The sequence below is a fragment of the Vanacampus margaritifer genome, chromosome 1, assembly GCF_051991255.1.
Source record: "Vanacampus margaritifer isolate UIUO_Vmar chromosome 1, RoL_Vmar_1.0, whole genome shotgun sequence".
NCBI lineage: Eukaryota > Metazoa > Chordata > Actinopteri > Syngnathiformes > Syngnathidae > Vanacampus > Vanacampus margaritifer.
This window is the reverse complement of record NC_135432.1, coordinates 14,601,585-14,621,399: the sequence shown is the minus strand read 5'-3', so window position 1 is coordinate 14,621,399 and position 19,815 is coordinate 14,601,585. Positions and strand designations below refer to the sequence as shown.

The window sequence follows — 19,815 nt, the reverse complement described above, 5'->3', positions numbered from 1 at the left end:
CATGTCTTTATGACCCATCACGCCCCAAAAAATGAGGCCTTCTCCAAACGAATGAAATCATCATTTGCAACAAAACTTCATTAGTTCCCACAAGACATGCTGATGCGTCGTGTTGGCCAAACCCAGACTGGTCCTGCCAGATGGAAGAGTGTGTTTTGTCACTCTTCGGAGCACCGTGCTGACGTTATTGCCAGAGGTGGTTGGGAACAGTTGATGAGTCACAGCTGAGCGTCTGGGACTTGGCCTGGCATTTTTTCACAACGGGGAAGGATGAAATTGGAAATGCTGCAATGCCGGACAGTTGCGGCAATATCCCGTTTTGCTGAGTTTTGCGTACATGGCAGAGGCAGATAAATGTCCTCTCTGTTATGCAACTTTGCGGATCTCTGTGTAAAAGAGGCTAAAAATGACACTGGTGAAAAAGCATGTTCAACTTTTTTTCTTTCAGTTTTTAAAATACAGAGTGGCAATTGTTTTAAGTACATTAACTCATTTACTGCCATAAATTCATTAAAAAAAGATTATAAAAAAATTACAGGCAAGAGGAGCTAACATTTTTTTAATTGTAATTAATCGCATGACTTCACTAGTTAACTCATGATTAATCACAAATGTTGCATCGGTTCTAAGTGTACAATAAAAAAATTCTAGGTTTTCATACTCTTGTTAACAAAAGTGGTAAAAAAATGTTAAACTAATAGAAATAGTTAAAATGATTTTTTTACGTTTATAGACGTCAATGGTAGTGAATAAATAAAAAAGAAAATAATATTAAAAATTCGGGGCGTCAGGCGACTAAAGTTTTTAATCGTAATTAATCACATGATTTCACTAGTTAACTCGCGATTAATACAAATTTCATATCTGTTCTAAATGTACAATAAAACAATTCTGTTTCATACAATTGTTAACAAAAGTGGATATATTTTTTTTTAGACCAATGGAAATAGTTCAAATGAATTTTTGACCGAGCACCTTTTGTTTGAACACACCCACTTTTCAAGTGAGCAATAGAATTGGAACATGTGACTGATGTGTGTCGGGTGCTTCCTTCCTTAGATTGATTGCTGAAAAACTAAATAGTGCTTGTTTTTGACTTTGGGTTTTACCTGTGAAAACTGCATTTACTGTTCTTTGCCGTTCAAATACCTTTGGAGGGCAACATGTTCATAACATCTATAGGAGTGAAGTAATACACAACCTATCATCTTGTAGTTATGTATGATGTATTGCATGTGTAAAATAGTCAAGGAGAAAAGACAGCAGACAGAGTAAATATTTAGCAATAGCACTTTATTCAACACAAACAACCCTAAGCCACAATACTGAATGACAAGACCAATTGGCTGCAGCAAACATTTTATAAAATAGATTCATAGGTTTGAATGTCACTAAATTGTTTTTTTTTTTCTTTTAATGTCAGAAAGACAAATGCAGGTTTTTCCAAAACAGTGAATGATCATTTACATATTTAACATTTTTTTTTTTGTAACAAATCATCATTCACATGTTCACACAAAGGAATAACAAGGCAAAGTGCTTTCAGGATTGCATTGTCGAATAAACTAAAGAGAAAAAAATATGAACTGGTTGAGGCGAGGCAGCGGGTTGCATGAGGGTGTGGGAATGGTGGGGGTGGATCGGTCCTGTCCTACAATGGGAGCGGATGCATGAGGTTGGAAGCTAGGTTGGTTTTGGGGGCGGGATTTAACCTCAAACCCTGTCCTGTCCCCCCCCCACACTTGCCATCAAACTGAAAGCAGGGTGATGAAACGGCGTAAAGACAGGACGCCTACTGTGCCAACGCGCAGCGGACGGATGGATTCAAAAGGCAAACGGCACAGAGGGCGCCGCCGAATCACAAATCCACCCTTCCGCCGTGATATTGTCACGCTCCTGGCTAGTCAATACTGTTCCAAAATGAAGTTACAGTCAGTGATTTAGAGAGTGAAATAAAAGCCAAGATGTGGTTACCGATTTTCTACAAGATGACTCCGCTGTGCGCCACTTCAAACGTTAAAGGGGACTATCATCATAATCTGCATCGTAACATTGTCTGGCTTCACATTCCAGTGGTGTTTAGTCGTATAAATGCTTCTCATAATTCCCCCAGACATCGACACATACAAACAAAAAAAAAAAGCACACAATTCTTTTAAACTACAATTGCTTTAGGATAAAATCTGTTTGTATTCCTATACTGGCGAGCTCTTCTAGTCGGAACAATGCGGAGAGACAAACCATACTCATAGCTGCAAAAACAAGGAGGTAGGAGAAATGCTACGGAGAACAGCAAGTGTTGCAAACGCCAAGGTTCGCTTAAATCCGCCAGGTGGCGAGTTGACTTGTAGTACAGCAGCTCATCTGGAGTCCGTTAATTGATTGAATTAACTGTTAACTGTTAATTAAGTACAACATAGCTAAATCAATGCAATGCACTGCCTGGCCACTTAAAGGTAAGCTGCTTCCTCATCATTTCCTATCCAATTAACTCATTCACTGCCATTGACGGTTATAAACGTCAAAAATTCATTTGAACCATTTCTATTAGTTTAACGTTTTTTCCCACTTTTGTTAATTGTATCAAACATATATATTTTTTATTGTACATTTACAACAGATATGAAATTTGTGATCAATCGCAAGTTAACTAGTGAAGTCATGCAATTAATTACGATAAAAAACTTTAATCGCCTGATGCCCCGAATTTTTAAATAATATTTTCTTTCTTTCTTTTCTTTTTTTTTTTTTAAATTCATTCACTGCCGTTGACGGCTATAATATAAACGTAGAAAAAATAATTTGAACTATTTCTATTAGTTAAACTTTTTTTCCCCCACTTTTGTTTACAATAGTATGAAAACCTAGAATTTTTTTAATTGGAAATTTAGAACAGATATAAAATTTGTGATTAATCGTGAGTTAACTAGTGAAGTCATGCAATTAATTACGATAAAAAACTTTAATCGCCTGATGCCCCGAATTTTTAAATAATATTTTCTTTCTTTCTTTTTTTAATTCATTCACTGCCGTTGACGGCTATAATATAAACGTAAAAAAAATAATTTGAACTATTTCTATTAGTTTAACTTTTTTTCCCCCACTTTTGTTTACAATAGTATGAAAACCTAGAATTTTTTTAATTGGAAATTTAGAACAGATATAAAATTTGTGATTAATCGTGAGTTAACTAGTTAAGTCATGCGATTAATTACAATTTTAAAAAAATTAATCGCCTCTTGCCCCTTATTTTTAATAACAAAAAAAAAAGGAAAATAATTTATGGCAGTGAATGGGTTAAAAGCATTTATTTCTATTTTTGGCATTAATTGAAAAAATGAGCCCAAGATTGATGGGTTTGACCGATTTAAATCAACGTCAGCTTGCAAACATCAGTAAAGATGACACCATTTTTACCAATGTTTTTACATTCCATATGTTTCCAAGGAAAAAAAAAGTGCTGCAGTGAGCTCTGTTCTGTGCACTTTTGACCAGTGTCTGCATTACAGTCAACTAATAGTTAAAAAGTGATAGCAAATATTCATTCTGACTGGCGGTAGAGAAAAGCATGAATTAATAAATCGAGTGCAGACCCTCAACAATGATCGGCTTGTGCCACAGAAACTCTGGGGTTTGAAAGTTCTTCAAGCGCTGCTTAACTCAACGCGATGAGCTGCTGTGCCAATTCACTCAGCCTTAAAAGAAACACAAACCATACCAAAGCAAACCTTATCTTTAAAGAGTTTCTCCCAGTTTTTCATTTTACAACACGTGGGTTGGTCCTGTTGTCATCACAGGTCTTGCTGCTGGTGATGGCATTGACTCCTTTTAGCGCACAGTAGAACAAGTAGATTTGCAGATTTTGTAAATGAGGTAATCAGGCTAACTAGGGAACCCTGTCATTGACGCAGGCACACAAGAACACGTGCGAGCCCACTCGATTCACCCGTAAAGCAAAAAAAAACAACAACAAACGAGCCTATTCAGACGGACAGGACCGCGGAATATGGAGTCAACTTTGGAATGTTGGGTGGACGCGCCAACTTTTTGCGTGTGTACAATTCTTCGTTGCGAAGGTGCACTGTGAAATTAGCTGATTGTAATTCATCACATGCCCTGATTCAGAGTCCTTCCACTCCTGATAAGGGCTCCCGTGATAAGCCACTCCGAGTAAAAACAGGCAAGCTATTTTCTACCTGTTTCTTTTTTAGACTTAAGGCTGCCTCAGCGGCAGATCGACGCCTGCTTCAAGTCCAGTTGTGAGGATTGTTAATAGCTTGTGAGCATCAATGAGGTGGCAACATCTACAGTGACTAAACAAAACCAATCAACCAAACAAAGATTGGACGATCACGCCTAAAATGTCACAAGACATGCAAGTATACATCCTTTCCTACAGTAGGCTAAATCCTCGTAACACATTCAAGGGGGCTCCTAAGGGACAACTTCTCCATTATGGCTCTGCTTTAGAGGAATCAAGCACGGTGAGGCGACTTCCATCACGCAGTAAAAAGGTGCGCGGTTGAACAACACAAAACAAACAATTAAAAAAAATCCTCGCGGCCTAATATCGATCAGGCTGGATTTACATTACAGGTGCTTTAAGTGGCAAATTCCAATGTATGCCTGTATCAGTTATTTGACCAATGCTGGGTTAACATTAATTGAACACCAAAAGTCAGAGTATCCAAACTACGGCCCGGGGGCCATTTGCAGCCTGCTGTCCATTTTCTAGCGGCCCTCAGCATATACGAAAAAAAATCACTTTAACAGCCTGCTTTACTAGATATGCAAATAAGCTATTTAAAACTAAAATAGAATTTTTTATATTTTATTTCGCTGTCTGTGTAAAAGTCTGATTTATAAATAATACCCTCAGGTAAACGCCGCTTTAAAAAATAGTCGTCCAGGGCTGGGACGGATCAATTGTAGTCATGAAAAATCCCAAACGGTCTTGTTTAAAAATAGCTCAAAATCTTAAAACAAAACAAACAAACCTAGAGCTGCCTTGGCATCCTTCGATTATTCTGTATGCGGCCTTCAAAAGAAAACATTTGGACACCACTGCTCTAATCTCATTTGGTGATTGTGTGGAACTAATTGCGGATTCAATGTGTTGGAAAACATTTGCGAGAGCGCACGCCGCAAACAGCAGAGGTGCGCTTGATTCACTCTCAACCAGTTTGTGGTCTGAAGAGGACGATCACGTCAGCTGTTGGATGCTAAGCTCAGGATACTCACTTCCATGTGTTTTCCTCAGCGAGTACGGTCAAGACACATTCAAAGTAGTCACATGGGAGGCAAAAAATATATATATAAAAAAAAAATCGTAATTGTGTCACCCTAACTCTGTCGTGTAAATCCAGCCCGAGTTGTCATTGTCGGTTCAACAATGACTGCGAGCGAAGTGTTCCTCCTCCATTTCCCCCCCCAAAGACACTGCTTCTCTGCTGGTGAAAACAAACGGCACTTTCGAGGGGAATGTTTCTCGGGGAGGAAAAAAAAAAAAGGACAATTAACTCCAGGTAACAAAGTGTGGAAACACGTACAGTAGGCTATACAGTAGATAGAAATCTCAAGAGTCGGACTGTACAAGCTTTAGGCTACACGCTGAAAAGGGAGGAACACGCAAGAACCCTTAATGTTCAACATTAACACAAATATAAGGCATATTCAATACTCCTTTTATCCGCATATAGCACAGACAGCAGGACTAAACACTTTTTTTCTTTAGTTTTTTCTTTTTTTTTTTGTTGGAGAAATGTTTCATTCGAGGAGGAGGATGCATATACATCTACACATGCAAAGGAACATGTCTACCAGCTAGAAACCAGTAGTGGAGGAATAAAAGATTCCAAAGTACAATAGTGTCATCCATGAGGACACACACACGCACGCACGCACACTCATCCTATCTACCAGCCAACATGTGCACGGAGCCTCCTCCAAAGCAGGCGGCTCGTCACAGCTGGATCACAGTTTTAAGAACGAAATAGCACGCACACACACACTCCACAGTCAAAACGCCACCGCTCCCAACACAAACAAGAGGAAATCCTTTATTTGCTACAGCTGAGTGACTTTTGGTGCTCAACTTAAAAGCATATTAAATAATCCACGGAGGAAGCAACGATAAACAAAAGGTTATTGCACTTTTTATCTTTTGTCTATTTCCAAACGAGGTCAGCTTAAGAAGATTCATGCCTCAGTTACGACGACACGTTACGTCACTTCTAGAGAACGATTCACACGGTTATTAACACTGCACGCTGGCTACTACGGAAACCCTACTTGTACTCGGTCGAGCCTAAATGACACACAAATCAAGAATCGGTTTCGCAAACACAACAAATGACGTGATTTCCGCACGTCGTCAATGGATAGCGACGAGTTGGGAACGCTCTGACGAAGCTCAGAGGATCCGCACGGTTGTCTTTCTACAGTTTGTGTGATTGACGGTCAAGCTGGGGATGCGTCGATTTGTCGGATGGCCGCGAGACCGGTCGCCGTCATCGACCGTCAGTGGGTGATGCTAGCCTTTCATTTTCGAAGGCTATTTGATCAAGACCTTGTTCTTCTGATACCATTTTTTTTTCCTTTAAAGATGTCTTTGTTTTGCTACATCCCCGGTGTTGAGGGTTCAATGCATCCCATAGTCAAACCTCATCTGTACCGAAAAAGCTCCTTCAAACGAGGTTTTGGGAGGGTGAACAGAGCTTTGTGGTGCCTTCTTTGGATTTGTGCTTTCATACCGTTTGATCCCGATCCATTCGCTTGCTGGATGTGCCTGAAAAACTGTCCAAAATGTGCCATTTTCACCGCCCTGGTCAAACGCAGAGCGGCTAAATGCAAAACCAAAAGAATCCGATCGCAGAGGGTAAAATTGCGGGTGCTGGATGAGCCTCGGACATGCGGTCCGATATGCTGAGTGAAATATCATTTTCCCCATTGTATAATAAGGCTTCCGGGAAATACAAATGGAAGACCGTACCTTTCGGTAGTAACAAATAAAAGGCACCGTGCCACCGCTGTGCTTGATAGTACACAGGTCCTACGAATAGGGAGAGGAAGGGAATGTAGGGCAGTGGCTAAAGTCTTCAGGCATGGGAGAGAAATTGTTTGACTAGACAAGAGGTCAAATAAAAGAGCTACCTTCCTACAGTTGGACAGAATCCGTCGTCCTGTATGACATGCACAGGTAACGGAATATTGACTGTCATGGGGAAAAACATTCTGGACTTTGTATCCTAGCCTAAAAAAAGGGCTCGGGGAAAGACGGTTGGTTACAGTTAGCGTCGTCACACACAGGATGAGGTAAAACTGCAGGTCCAATAAAAAGTATGAGAAGGTGCAGCAGGGAGCGACTTGGTAAAGGTAGAAAACGCAAGCGTGTGACCATTCCGTCAATATACATTTCCCCCCCCCCGATTTAGGCTGGTTTAAACTGAATTACGTAACTCATGGAGAGATGGACTCTTCGCGTAGCTGCACTTTTTTTTTTGAATAGTATTTATTTTTTTTTTACTATTAACCCTGGAGAACCCACGGGGTCAAATTTGGCCCCTATAAATTCTGCTACTCAAATAACAAAGACCTTTTTTTTTTATTTTTACGAATTTAACTTCAAAAGTCCAGAGTGCCACTTCTGACCCCTGCATGGGGCCATCTAGTGGATGAATATTGCACTTACATGAGCCAGAGTGGTGGTGACAAGATGGCTGGCAACATGCTGTTTTGTTGAGCTGGAAATCAATCCAAACAAAACCATCTTCTCAGCAAACCATCAGATGGTAAAATTGTGTTTTTTTTGTTAATCTATTTCATATCATGTTGCATATGCCTAGGAGTATGTTTTATATATATATATATTTTGATAAATTAGCAACTCTGAGCTAGTTAAAAAAAAAAAAAAGGGTTAAAATTGGAAAAACATATATTTTGGTGTTCAGTGAACTTATAGCAGTCATTTAATGTATAATTCATAATTTTCCAAAGAAGAAAAGGGTTCTTGGGTTCTCCAGGGTTAATATAATTATTATTGTATTTCCTTTCTGTGTGAATAATGTGAGGAGCACCGCTTGAAACCCTCAGTGGCTGTAATGGAGAAGCCCGGGTTGATTGTGTATAAGTAAATTCTGACTCTATTCATTCACAGTGGCAAATATGGCGTTATCCTCCTCTCGGGACAATCTCTGCACCATGGCAACCTTCAACTATGTGCTACCGCCACAGATTTGTGTGCTTCTTGACACCCGAAGGCCAACATGCCATTTTAGCTGTCCTGCTATAACCACATACAGGCGTTGCAACGTGTCAGGTATTGCCAGGGATCAATTTTTTTTTTCTTGATGCTTTTTAAGGCAAAAGGCTCAACAGTGGATCAGAGCTGAATTGAAATTTGCCTTTTTTTTTTTTTTGTCATACTGTATTATCAGCATTGTTTCAAGTAAGAACCGAGACATCCATAGAGGTAAATCAATTCTGAAAATACATTTTGTTTCCCTCCAAATTGTTATGACATCAACAAAAAAGTTCTGACGCACAAACACACACATACGTCTCGCTAAACAAACACAAACGCGGGATTGCTTTGCCAAAACCAAAACTATGTTGCCCAATTATAAAATCCTACCGACATAGTACTTGTGTCCAAGTATCCAAATATCCCATGCAAATATTTATTTTACTGTAGTCCTAAATGGTACAAAGACATGCAAGTCCAAACATTAGAATTATGATAATAATCCTGCCTATTAGGGAATAAGTTCCTGACCAATATGAGTTACATCTAAAGGCAAATAAAGGTTTCTATGGCACTAAATGGGTGTTGCTTAGGTGCATTTTTGTCAAATATAGGCGACCATATTCTGTTGTAGGCCTTTGTTTGTCATGTTTTCTTTTGTCCCGGTTGATAAGGCATTCTCAATGAAATGGATGTCAAATTGTCCAACGTACACCTTATTGGCTGCACTCAAAATCCATGGAAACAACAATTAGCCACCAAACGACTTCAGTGCAAGGTAGATGAGAACGCACACACTCTAAAACAACCAGTTTTACAGTACATGCTAACGGACATTTTCCACTACTTCAAATCCTCCCGCTTGAGGGGACCAAGCCCCGACCTGACATTCATTTCAGTCATGGCTCAGATTGAACGGTCAGACTGTAAACGGCCTGAATGAATGCATAAATCAATTAAAGCTGTAGCGGGAGGGTTCCCCGTCCTCCTTTTGCAGGTTTTGGCAATAGTTGGGAATGCATCCAAACCCGCATTTGTATTTGAAATCTAACCATTGGCATCAATGACTTGGCCTAAGCAGATGGCAATGTTTGTGCTGCACTCAATCTCACGCTCGCGCTATTGCTACAATTGGACCAATCACCTAGTTGCTCTATAAACATGCACAACACTTACGTTATTACTGTCACACGCATACAAAGCATGTAAAAGAACACAATGTCCCAAACGAAAAGATTGAATAGTTGCAGGGAGGCAATGTCTCCGTTTACAGCTCACATTTGGACATCATTAGAGGAGAGGAATAAAAAAAAAAAAAAAAAAAAAACATCCCTGCCAGAACGGACACGCACCCACAACTGGCCGGTGCACGTGGTGTTTTCGAAGGAGCCCCACTCAAGGCGTCGACTCCAAGTGTCTCGGGCAGGAAGGCGCAGCCACACAACCGATTCGCTCTCACTCCCTCACAGGCACACTTACACACGCAAAAAACGAGATCAAAAAGCCAGTGGGCAGTGGACAGCGCCCCCGAGTGGTCGGAGACACCGTTTGCTAATCGATGCAATGCACTTCGTCGATAACTAGCCGACCGTTCCTGTAATTCAGCAGCAACACACATGCATGTAAACACAAGTACATACATTACATCTGCTCCATTTTGCACACTTAGAACCTGAATGTACGAAAGTGCGTGCTTGACTAATTAAGTGCTGTGGGATTAAGGTTAAAAAGGGAATCAAATGTCATGGAACATCCCGTCCACATAGAAAAACAAAAAACAAACTCATACTAATATCCTGCTGAATTCTGATTGATTCATTAATTTTGCTTACTGCTTCAAGCACAGATCCTGAGATCGCAAACAAATGATGTACCTCATATTAATAAGCAAAGAAAGAACGATACAAAGCAAATTTCATCTCAGCAAACGAGCAATGGTTCCTCTGAACCGGAGTCTGTGTCAATTGTAATAGTAAGAAAGGGAGGGAGGATTGGAAAAGCGAGCATCGGTCCTCACCACCCATCTGGTCAACTAATGCGTGCAATTGTGCCACTTGACTATCAGTGGATAGTGGATGCTGTATAGTTATCATGGCCAGCAGATGAAGCAAATAAAAAAAATTGAAAGAAAACACTACGCTAACAGCTGTAATGGTGCCATACAATCATCTTTAGTATGTTAAGTACCAGAAATGGGAGACAAATTAATAAACAGCAAGAAGCACATATTTGGATTTCTGCTATTCCTGAACTCAGCACTGGGGATGGGCATAATAACTGTGTGAAAATGATTGCTGATTAAACAACTCTTGAAGCAATTGAGGCTAAACGGCGTGCACGCCCTGGCCGAAAGCGAGCGGCGCTATTCAGTCTCAGCCAGTGCCGCTCTCCAAAGAAGAACGCGACACCAGCTACGGCGAGCTGCGCTACACACGATCATGGGAGTTCAGAACATGCCAAGAAGATTCTCCATCTAAATCACCAACCCTACTCGACAACACACATCGGACGAAGCAAATATCATCAGCCGCCGACCGCGGTTTGCGCTATCAAGCGGGAGGAACGCGAGATAGTCAGTCTCGGGGGGTGGGGAGGCTCGTAATACTTTTGCCGCTTTGCAGTCCAACTGAAATGACGGAAGGCATGGGTCGAAAAAGGCATTTGATGAGACGCCGTCAAAGGCAATCCAGTGCATTTGTGTTGACACAGACGGTTTAAAATGCCCAAAACACGCAGAGCCATTCGTTTTAGTCTTCAGGTCATCTGTCACCGAGTAAGACCAAAAGGAAAACCAAACACATTCCAGGGAAACAAAAGCCCTTGTGACAGTGATTGTCTATTCAATAAAACAAACAAAAAAGGCCAAAAGAAAAATATTGCTCATAAGTTGCCAAATAATAATAATAATAATAATAATAATAATGATAGTAATAATAATATTAATAATGGAGGCAGTAAAATAAGCAGACAATACACTTCAAATTGACGACGACCAAGAGATAGAAGCTATTAAGACGAGTTCAAGAAATAATCCTTCAACACTGATGGACACGCACAAACACACGCACGCACAAAAGAAAAAGGCCTAAACGCCACACGGAACTATCGCGTAGGCCGCGCTAACTCTGAAATCTTTGCACAAACACTGTTCAAGAGATGGGAACGAAATTGAAATGGCTTGTTCATTTATGTGCTCAGATATATGACGCTCTGATGAGGTGTTGTTGGCAGATATTACTTGTAAAGCCTTCATCTACGAAATCAACAAGGCCTCAGTCACTTCACTACATCCTACAGTAGTTCTCCCGACCTACCCAAAAAAAAAAAAAAAAAAAAAAGAACGTCAGGCCTACGGACCCTGGGCAAAGATGAAGCAGCTGCTAAACGAGTTGACGAGGTATATCAAGATCTATTGTCTCTCTCTCTCTCTGTACAGTACAGTTCATCTCAAATAAATAATTTTATAGCCATAGTAGTGTTGATCAACTTTGGTCATAACATATGCTTAGAAACATTCTAGCCTAACAAACACTTAGTTAGCATCTTTAAAATATCAGCATCGGCAGCATTCAGGGTCGATGCCGGCGTGGCGCTCCTTTGCAAGGATGCGCGTTAATGTAGTCAGCAGCGTCACCGAATTATCTTCCAATGTCAAAAAAAAGTTAGGAGCCGTTTCAAAGTACACCACAGAATCTTTGTGACCCTTTTCGGATTGTACTGTAGTACACAAGCATTGCACTTTTCGGCTAATTTGATTTTTTTTTCTTCCCTTGTGTGGTTCCTTCATTAAAATAAAATCTAGGCTAAGGTACAATTAAAAAAAAAAAAAAAAAGAAGAGGAAAAAACATCTCAAAAGGAAACTCTTTGTTCATTCTTTTGGGAAGGCTGAAAGTTCCTCTACAAGGTCACCAAAGTGATATGACTTCGCTCAACGATATGATGGGAGTTGTTCCAGTGCTGATGCTTTTAAAGGGTTCAAATGACTTCCGCATGGCCAGATTACGTTTGTTTAGACATCACACTTGATTGGCGTGGCCTTGTAGAGCAACAAGCCTCTATGTAGTAAGCACTACTCTGGGATGGAGGAATGGGGTTCTAATTGCATATTAGGTTTGACTGCACCTCAAGAGAAGATCAAACACTCACGCACACACAGACACATACGCACATACATACATACGCAGAATAGATATGTCGGCGGGTGCTCTCCTGGTCCTCTCGGCCACATTAAAGGGAGACACCCCCTGGTGGTAGATGACGGTGACAGCAGCATGACCAAACCTGGCGGCGGCGCACCTCACTCGGACAGACAGCCGTCCAGGCCAACCGGTGCGCCGTGGCGGTCTTTCACGTAGCCGTTGTGGAGGCCGTTGCTGGGCAGGGGGGCGCAGGCGGCCGTGATGCCGCAGTGCTTGAGCAAGTTGAGGCCTGGCGAGGGGGAGACGCCAGGGGAGGAGCAGGAGCAGGATGAAGGGTCAATTTGGGGGAAAGGCTTCATGGTGGAGAGGATCAGAGCCAGGCAGTCGGCTACGTCTTTGTTGGGTGCGCACGCCAGAGCTGGGGTGTGGCCTGGTGGAGAAGGAAAAAGTCACATGAAGTCGCTATCCAATAACAACTGTGGAAAGAAGGGCTGCTTGATTTTTTTTTTTTGCATTAAAATCTGATTTGTATTTTGAATAATTTTTTTTTTTTTTTCCTTCGCAATTGCTGAATTTGTAAGTTTGCTGTTCCTTATATTAATAGAGTATCACAATGGTGAAGTATTGTTGATGATAGGGGTGGGAATCTTTGAATGTTTCACGATTCGATTCAGAATCGATTTTCGATTAAGAACGATTTTTGATTCAAAATGATTTGATTGACAATGATTTTTGCTTCAATCTATAGATGTGCAAGGAATGATCTACTGCAGTCTGACTCGCTAATGCTAATTAGTGCGCTACTCGCAGCACTTTTATCACTCTAAACAATGGCTCCACACTGCAAAAAAAAACAACTTTTATTGGAATAACTTGATCGTGATTTTTTTCCTTCTACTCTCTGTGGCTACAACTTAACAGTGTATTAGACCGCTTGGAACCACACTGCCCCACAGTGGCCACATCGGGTACAACATGAACAACGCTCCAAATAAAGGCGAACACACAAAGGCAAGAAAAATAATTTAAATAAAATCTATTTTGGGGCATTTAAAATCGATTCTGAATCTTACTAAATGAGAATCGCGATTCTTATAAGAATAAATGTTTGGGCACACCCCTAGTTGATGATTTGTTTGGTTTTACCTTGATCTAATGATGTCAAAATGTAAACAGCATTATGAAGGCATTATTTAAGCACCAATTCTAAATGGACCAAGAAATTGATTGATCCATTCACTGATAAAACGTCAGCTGTAAATTTAGCCACACACCATGTCCTCGGTAATGATCCGAGCAATTGATTAGCTATCACATGGCTGTGCTACATGCTGTCGGTTTCTTAGCAGGAATGAAGCTATAGCGTCGCTTTCTAACTAAATAATCGCTAGCCTAGAGTGATTGGAAAAAGTGGCTAAATATAGCGATCAAATCACAATGTTGGCAACACTGACTGCTTTTGTAATCGAGCTTGTCTCTGTTCACAGCCATGTTATCAGTGGAAGCGGTGCCCATCAGTGGAGACACGGAAATTGTACAAAATAAACTCACATTTTTTTTATGACAATGACTAACTGCCAGCCTTAGAGGTTTACCAAGCATCCTGGAACATTTGCTCTAACTTTAAGGCTCCACTGCCTTTTATTACAGCGACATTACACAACTACTACTTGAACACAATACTTGATTTCCATAGATTAGATGCTCACCTTCCTCATCCACAGCCAGAACAGTGGCTCCTCTGCTCAGCAGCGCCTGCACCACTGTGGCTAGGCCATTACGAGCGGCGAGATGGAGGGGCCTGGAAGCAAGCGAGTCCAAAACTAAATCAGGGGCTTATTTCTCATTTATTTCCTAACAGCCGAAAGACGACGAGATCACTGCAAGGGATTTGTCATTATTCCATTTGATCCCTAATGACGATGACTACAATATCTTTTCTACTCACATTTGCAGAGCACTATTGGTAGCGTTTACAAGAGTGGGACTGTGGATCTCTCCCAGAATCAGCAGAGCGCACATCTCATGAGCCTGAAGGGACAGCAAACAAAGAAAATGTCAAAAACCCCTTGACAGTCTGAGAAACTGAAGTTGCATGATTTAAACTGAGAAAAATCTCCATGCCTGAAAGGTTGTTTTTTTTTTCCCCACACGTGGGAGGGTTGCAGTACCAAACCAGTACGGCAGCAAATTCCCCAGGTGCCGGGAATCGTGCCAGTACTAAGCATTAGGGCTGGGAATCTGATTGGTATTCCTGGCATATTTTGTACTGATTGATTTCTTGTCATTGAGATTGATTTGCCGACTCCTAAGTGATGTCATTACGTTCTTCAACGTGCACTGCTGCATTTAAGTGCACCGTGGAAAACAACAAAGCTTCCACTCCGGCACAGTCACAAGAATGCTCATTGGTAATGAGATCGGTCGTTGGTACCAAATTAGTATCGTATGAGTATGAGATTACTTTAAATCCTGTGTAGTATCTTTAGGATGGAATAATAGAAATAAATAAGTGAGTGTGTACCTTGTTGCAGGCCAGGTGCAGGGCAGTGTTCCTATTCTCATCCAGCAGTGTGAGGTCGGCCTTTGCCCGGTGAAGCAGGATGGCTGAACAGCCACAAAACAAAGACAAGTTATGGCGTCAAAGCGAAAATTAATGTGCAATCATAAAAAAAAAACGAAAAATGACCAATTACAGTCTGCATTAAATTCCTCAGTCTACTTACCCACGGTGCCACTGTGTCCCTTATCGGCAGCCACCATAAGAGCAGAGCATCCATTGCTGTCCACCGCATTGATCTCAGTTCCATGGCGAAGCACCAGCTGGAGTCCTGCGACGTCCTCAGCAAAAGCAGCAGCATGCAGCGGGGTCCTGCACGCACACAGAAGAAAAAAAAATAAAAATAAAAATTGATGTGAGGCCTTTTAATGTAGTCCTATTCTATGACAATCTCGTGCACAGGAAAAGTTCAAACGTATGGGTTGAGTAGTCTGACCTTCCTTTGGCATCTCTGGTGTTTATCATGTGGACCCCGGCACATTCAAGAAGCCGTTCTGCAGCGCCGCTGTGGCCGTTCATCCTGTTGTCAAAGAGCATTGTTGTAAAGTGCTGACTAGATTTTTGCTTCTGTACTTGCAGTGGGAGGAAAACAACGTGAACCTTTGGGAAATTCGAAAAATTCGGGAATAACTTGGTCATAACATTTATTTTGCACCATTACGCTTTACAAAACTTTTGCCGTAATATTCTTGGGATGTCTGGTGTGAATAGCTCTCTTAAGCATCTCAATCGGGTTGAGGTCAGGACTTTGACAGAGCCATTTCAGAGCATGTGATTTCTTCTTTCGAAGCCATTCTGCTGTAGATTTGCTTCTGTTTTGGATCATTGTCCTGATGCAACAGCCATCCCATGATAAACAGAGTTGAGTTAACGAGTCGCTTCTTTGACATTCATTTCCTCCAATTAACTTTTTCCCCTCCTTCTCAGCTAGCAGAAAGGGAGAAGGGTGAGCTGTTACGCATGGAGGAGGAGGGTGGGCGCCATCCAAGAGACACCGTGCAAACATGGATGCATTTATTAATTAATTTATTTATTAATGTACATTACCTTAAAACCCGTGGGCAGTATTTTATTTTGAAATGGCTTGGTCAGAACCAACAAAAAGCCCAAAAATGGTCACAATAAGGCCTAGGGGTTAAAGAGATGCTTGCCTTATTTAGCCATTTCCAGCAGTAAGAAGTTAATGTTTCGTCCATAATCAATTTGATAACTTCATTATTTTTCCCATGTACAATTAATTCTTTTAAAAACACATTTTGCCATTTGCTGTTGACTGAAAATGACATCAAACGTGCTTAGTGCTCAGGTAACAACCAATCATGGCTCAGTTTGCTAACGTCACATGACCAAACCGAGAAAACCGGTGAGCCAAACACTTGTTATTGCTGAAAATGGCTAAATGAGTTTGAGTATCCCTCCCTTTGAAACCAACTTAACTCTTTGACTGCCAGACGTTTTCAGAAAAGGGATGCCGTGGGTGCCAGCCGATTTAAGCATTTTTGACTGATCTTTCAAGGTCCACAGAAAATTATGTGTTTGGACTATGGAAACACGCATACTACCAAATGAAAGATTGGACTCTCATCTTTCAGTTTGTTTCTACCTTATTCCGTTTTTCAGTAATCAACAATAGAAAATGGTTAGTTTCACCACTGTTTTGAAACAAACGTCTTTTAACGTCTTTGGCACTCCTCTAGGATTTTACTAAACGTTATTTAACGTTTTTGGCAATCAAAGAGTTAACACATACGGAAAGAAACACAGACAAATGAATACTCACAGAGCACAGTGCAGGGGAGTGAAAGGGTTTCCCTCTTCATGAATAAGTGTTTTAAATTCAAGTAAAATCTCCAAACAGTCTTCATGCCCTAAAAATAAAGACACTCAAAGTGATGCACTACGATATTTCAATGCGCTCAAACGTCAAGTGGCTTGAAGACAAACCTTTGTATGCAGCCCAGTGCAACGGGGTATATTGTTGGTTGTCCAGCAGTTTTCCTTGCAGCTCCGTCGTGGCTGTGGCGGCCTGCACCAGGTTGGCCAAGATCTCCGCGTGGCCCCTGGAGGCGGCGTAGTGCAGTGGCGTCCGACCCAAGCAGTCTCGACACAGCGCAGAAGCTTTGTGTTCCAGCAGGGCCGCCACGCACTCGTTGTGGCCCAGCAACGCCTAAAACACACCAACCCCCAAGGGCGAGACCGTCAGCCAGAACCAAGTGGGTACCGTGGCACCTCTTAAGCCCAATAGCCATGCATGAAGTCATGCTATTTGAAGAATTGGGGGGAAATATAACCTTAAAATTGTGCAAAACTTTAATAAAAAACATAATAGTTAGCTGTTTTCAAAGAACACAGGTTCAGTGGTGTCAAAGGGCCTGAGTTCTGCGCGTTTTAGAGCGGGGTTCACCAATTCCCGTCCTCGAGGTCCGGAGCCCTGCAGGTTTTAGATCTTTCCGCCCACTAGCGCACCTGATCCATATAACCACCTCATCAGCATGCCTAATAACGATCCTGATCTTTCAGGTGTGTTGGTAGGTGGAAAGATCTCAAACCTGCAGGACTCCCAACCTCGAGGACCGGGATTGGTGAAACCCGTTTTAGCGGTTTCCCACGTTCAACACAGTTGAATCAAACTTAAGCTCATCAGCAAGCTATGCAGGGGCCTGATAATGATCTTGATGATTGAATCAGGTGTGTTGGAGTAGAGAAACCTCGAAAACATGCAAGACTCGGACCCTCGAGGACCGGATTCTGACACCTGTGAATTAGATGATAGTGTGAGTTTCTTATACCGCCGCACATTGAGCAACGCTACTTAACACTACTGAACTGCACAAGTGTGAATTAATTAACAGTCGGCGACTCATACCCGAAGATGTAGTAGCTTCTTGAATTCTATCTCTTCCTCAATTTACAGTAAAATAACGTAGTTTACGACTGTAGTTCTGACCTAAATTTTCCATTGGTAATTGCCGACATTGAATGATTATGACAAATACACAGGTTGGCCTCTCATTTGGAGAACATTTAGCTACAGTATCTCTGAACTAATGCTTCAGTGTGTGCTAATCTAAGGTTTTAATTTAAGGTGGGGAAAAAAGTTGGGATTTATAGTCTGAACTTTACTGTAGTCTTATGACACTTGCTATAAGGTACCCATAGATGAAGAGCGTTGTTGGCTTACCCCTCTGTGCAACGCTGTGCTGCCTCTCTTATCCTTAGCATCTGGAACGGCCTCCTTGGCCAACAGGAAGCGGACGCAGTCAGTGTGACCCCCGAGAACGGCGAGCATTAGAGGTGTCCTGCAGCGCACCACAAGTAACGAAAATGAAGGATGTTTCATTGAGCAAAAGGAAGCGTCAAGCCTTCGTTTACAAAAGAAGCACTCACTGGCCAAACTTGTCCACAACGTTGATGAGGTCACCCTCCTCCCCACATTCGATCATCTTGTGCAGGCAATCGGAGTGACCGTGAGCAGCTGAAGAGACACAATTTGTTTAGATTTTTTCCAAACAAGAGTACCTACAAGAGCCCAATAGTAAAAACACAAATTCATAGTACAACCTCTGGCAAAAATTATGAAATCATCGCTCAGGAGGGTGAAGATTAAAAAAATTAATTTTGGAGAATAAAGGCAGATTTGTTTTCAAAATGCTACTTTCCAGGCTTTAAGAACACACACACATACACAAAGAGAGAAAATAGTTGTTGTCGGTCACATTTGTTTTTGCGCAATTAACTCAGTCACTCCCAAACATTTTGACTGAAGCAACCCCCTTCACTCCCGGCTGTTTAACTGGATTTTGACTGATTTTGCAAGGCCCACAGAATATTGTGTTCTATTGCTATAAAAACCAAAAGAAAGATTAAAGTCTCTTATTTCATAAGAAAAAAATACTTGTTAAGTTTCATCATGAGTTTTTTTTCAACATGGTCCTGGTTCATTTCCTATGCTCTGCTGCCACCTGCTGGCCGTTTGTGTAATAACTTCCATTTCTTCAACTGTTCTTTGCAGTTGAGAGGCTGCATCAAAGCCTTATGTATGCTCTCGCATAAAAACGTATAAATACGTCTTTGGGACACTTAAAACATTTAAAATAAAACATATTTATACGTTTTGGGGAGCAAATGAGTTAAAGGGGAAAACATGGAATAACTCAATTCTGAGGGAAAAATATATGGCACAATCTTGTAATTTTCAATTCTAAAATAAATATGCATAAGATTGAATCTGTTAATTAGCAGTTACATATTTAAGATTTTACACCTTGGAGAGCTTTTGCACCAAGTGGAGTGAACTAACTCATGGCGCCAACACGAATGATGTCAGGTGAAACAAAGGAAAGAATTATAATATAATATACAGATATTTCTTCTGGGCTCTCAATAGAAAATTAGAAACTTTTTATTCTGCACACTGTGTGAAAATTATGCTCGAGCATTCTCAACTGTGCATGAAGTAAAAAATAGACATACAAAAACAAAGACAGTTTAAAATATTCATTTAGCATTAAACATGTAACATTAGCATTAATCATTTATTCTGGCCTTTTGTGACTACATTAACAATAGCTTAGTGCCGGTTTAGCCTTAGCATGTCGTCTTTTTATCTCCAGAACATATTCAGAAGCATTTTTTGACCAGAACTTCTATAGGCGATATCACATAAAAATATTAGCTAAATAGCAATATTTTATGACTTTTATGACAAAAAACTCAGTACTGACTGGTTTTCTGAGACTTGTTTCCTGAGTACCCAATGGTGATATTGTGTATGTAAAATAAGTTTTACATCTTTGAGTTCATCTCATAAAAAATGGGAGCAAAAACAAAAGTGTTGCATTTATATTTTTGTTGAGTATATATTAATATTAAA

General features: G+C 40.9%; 1 protein-coding gene across 1 annotated transcript in view; it reads right to left on the bottom strand.

The window, feature by feature from the left end:
• Positions 1–1,272: 1,272 nt before the first annotated feature.
• Positions 1,273–19,815, bottom strand: part of ankrd52a (ankyrin repeat domain 52a) — a 36,401-nt gene continuing 17,858 nt past the window's right edge. The window contains exons 19-28 of the mRNA XM_077575457.1: positions 18,330–18,417; positions 18,124–18,241; positions 16,887–17,109; positions 16,723–16,810; positions 15,379–15,462; positions 15,109–15,254; positions 14,907–14,989; positions 14,331–14,413; positions 14,092–14,183; positions 1,273–12,812 (exon numbers count right to left, since the gene is read on the bottom strand). Of these exons, the coding sequence (XP_077431583.1) occupies positions 12,541–12,812; positions 14,092–14,183; positions 14,331–14,413; positions 14,907–14,989; positions 15,109–15,254; positions 15,379–15,462; positions 16,723–16,810; positions 16,887–17,109; positions 18,124–18,241; positions 18,330–18,417 (1,277 nt within the window). The 3' untranslated portion in view covers positions 1,273–12,540. The remainder of the gene's footprint in view (positions 12,813–14,091; positions 14,184–14,330; positions 14,414–14,906; positions 14,990–15,108; positions 15,255–15,378; positions 15,463–16,722; positions 16,811–16,886; positions 17,110–18,123; positions 18,242–18,329; positions 18,418–19,815) is intronic.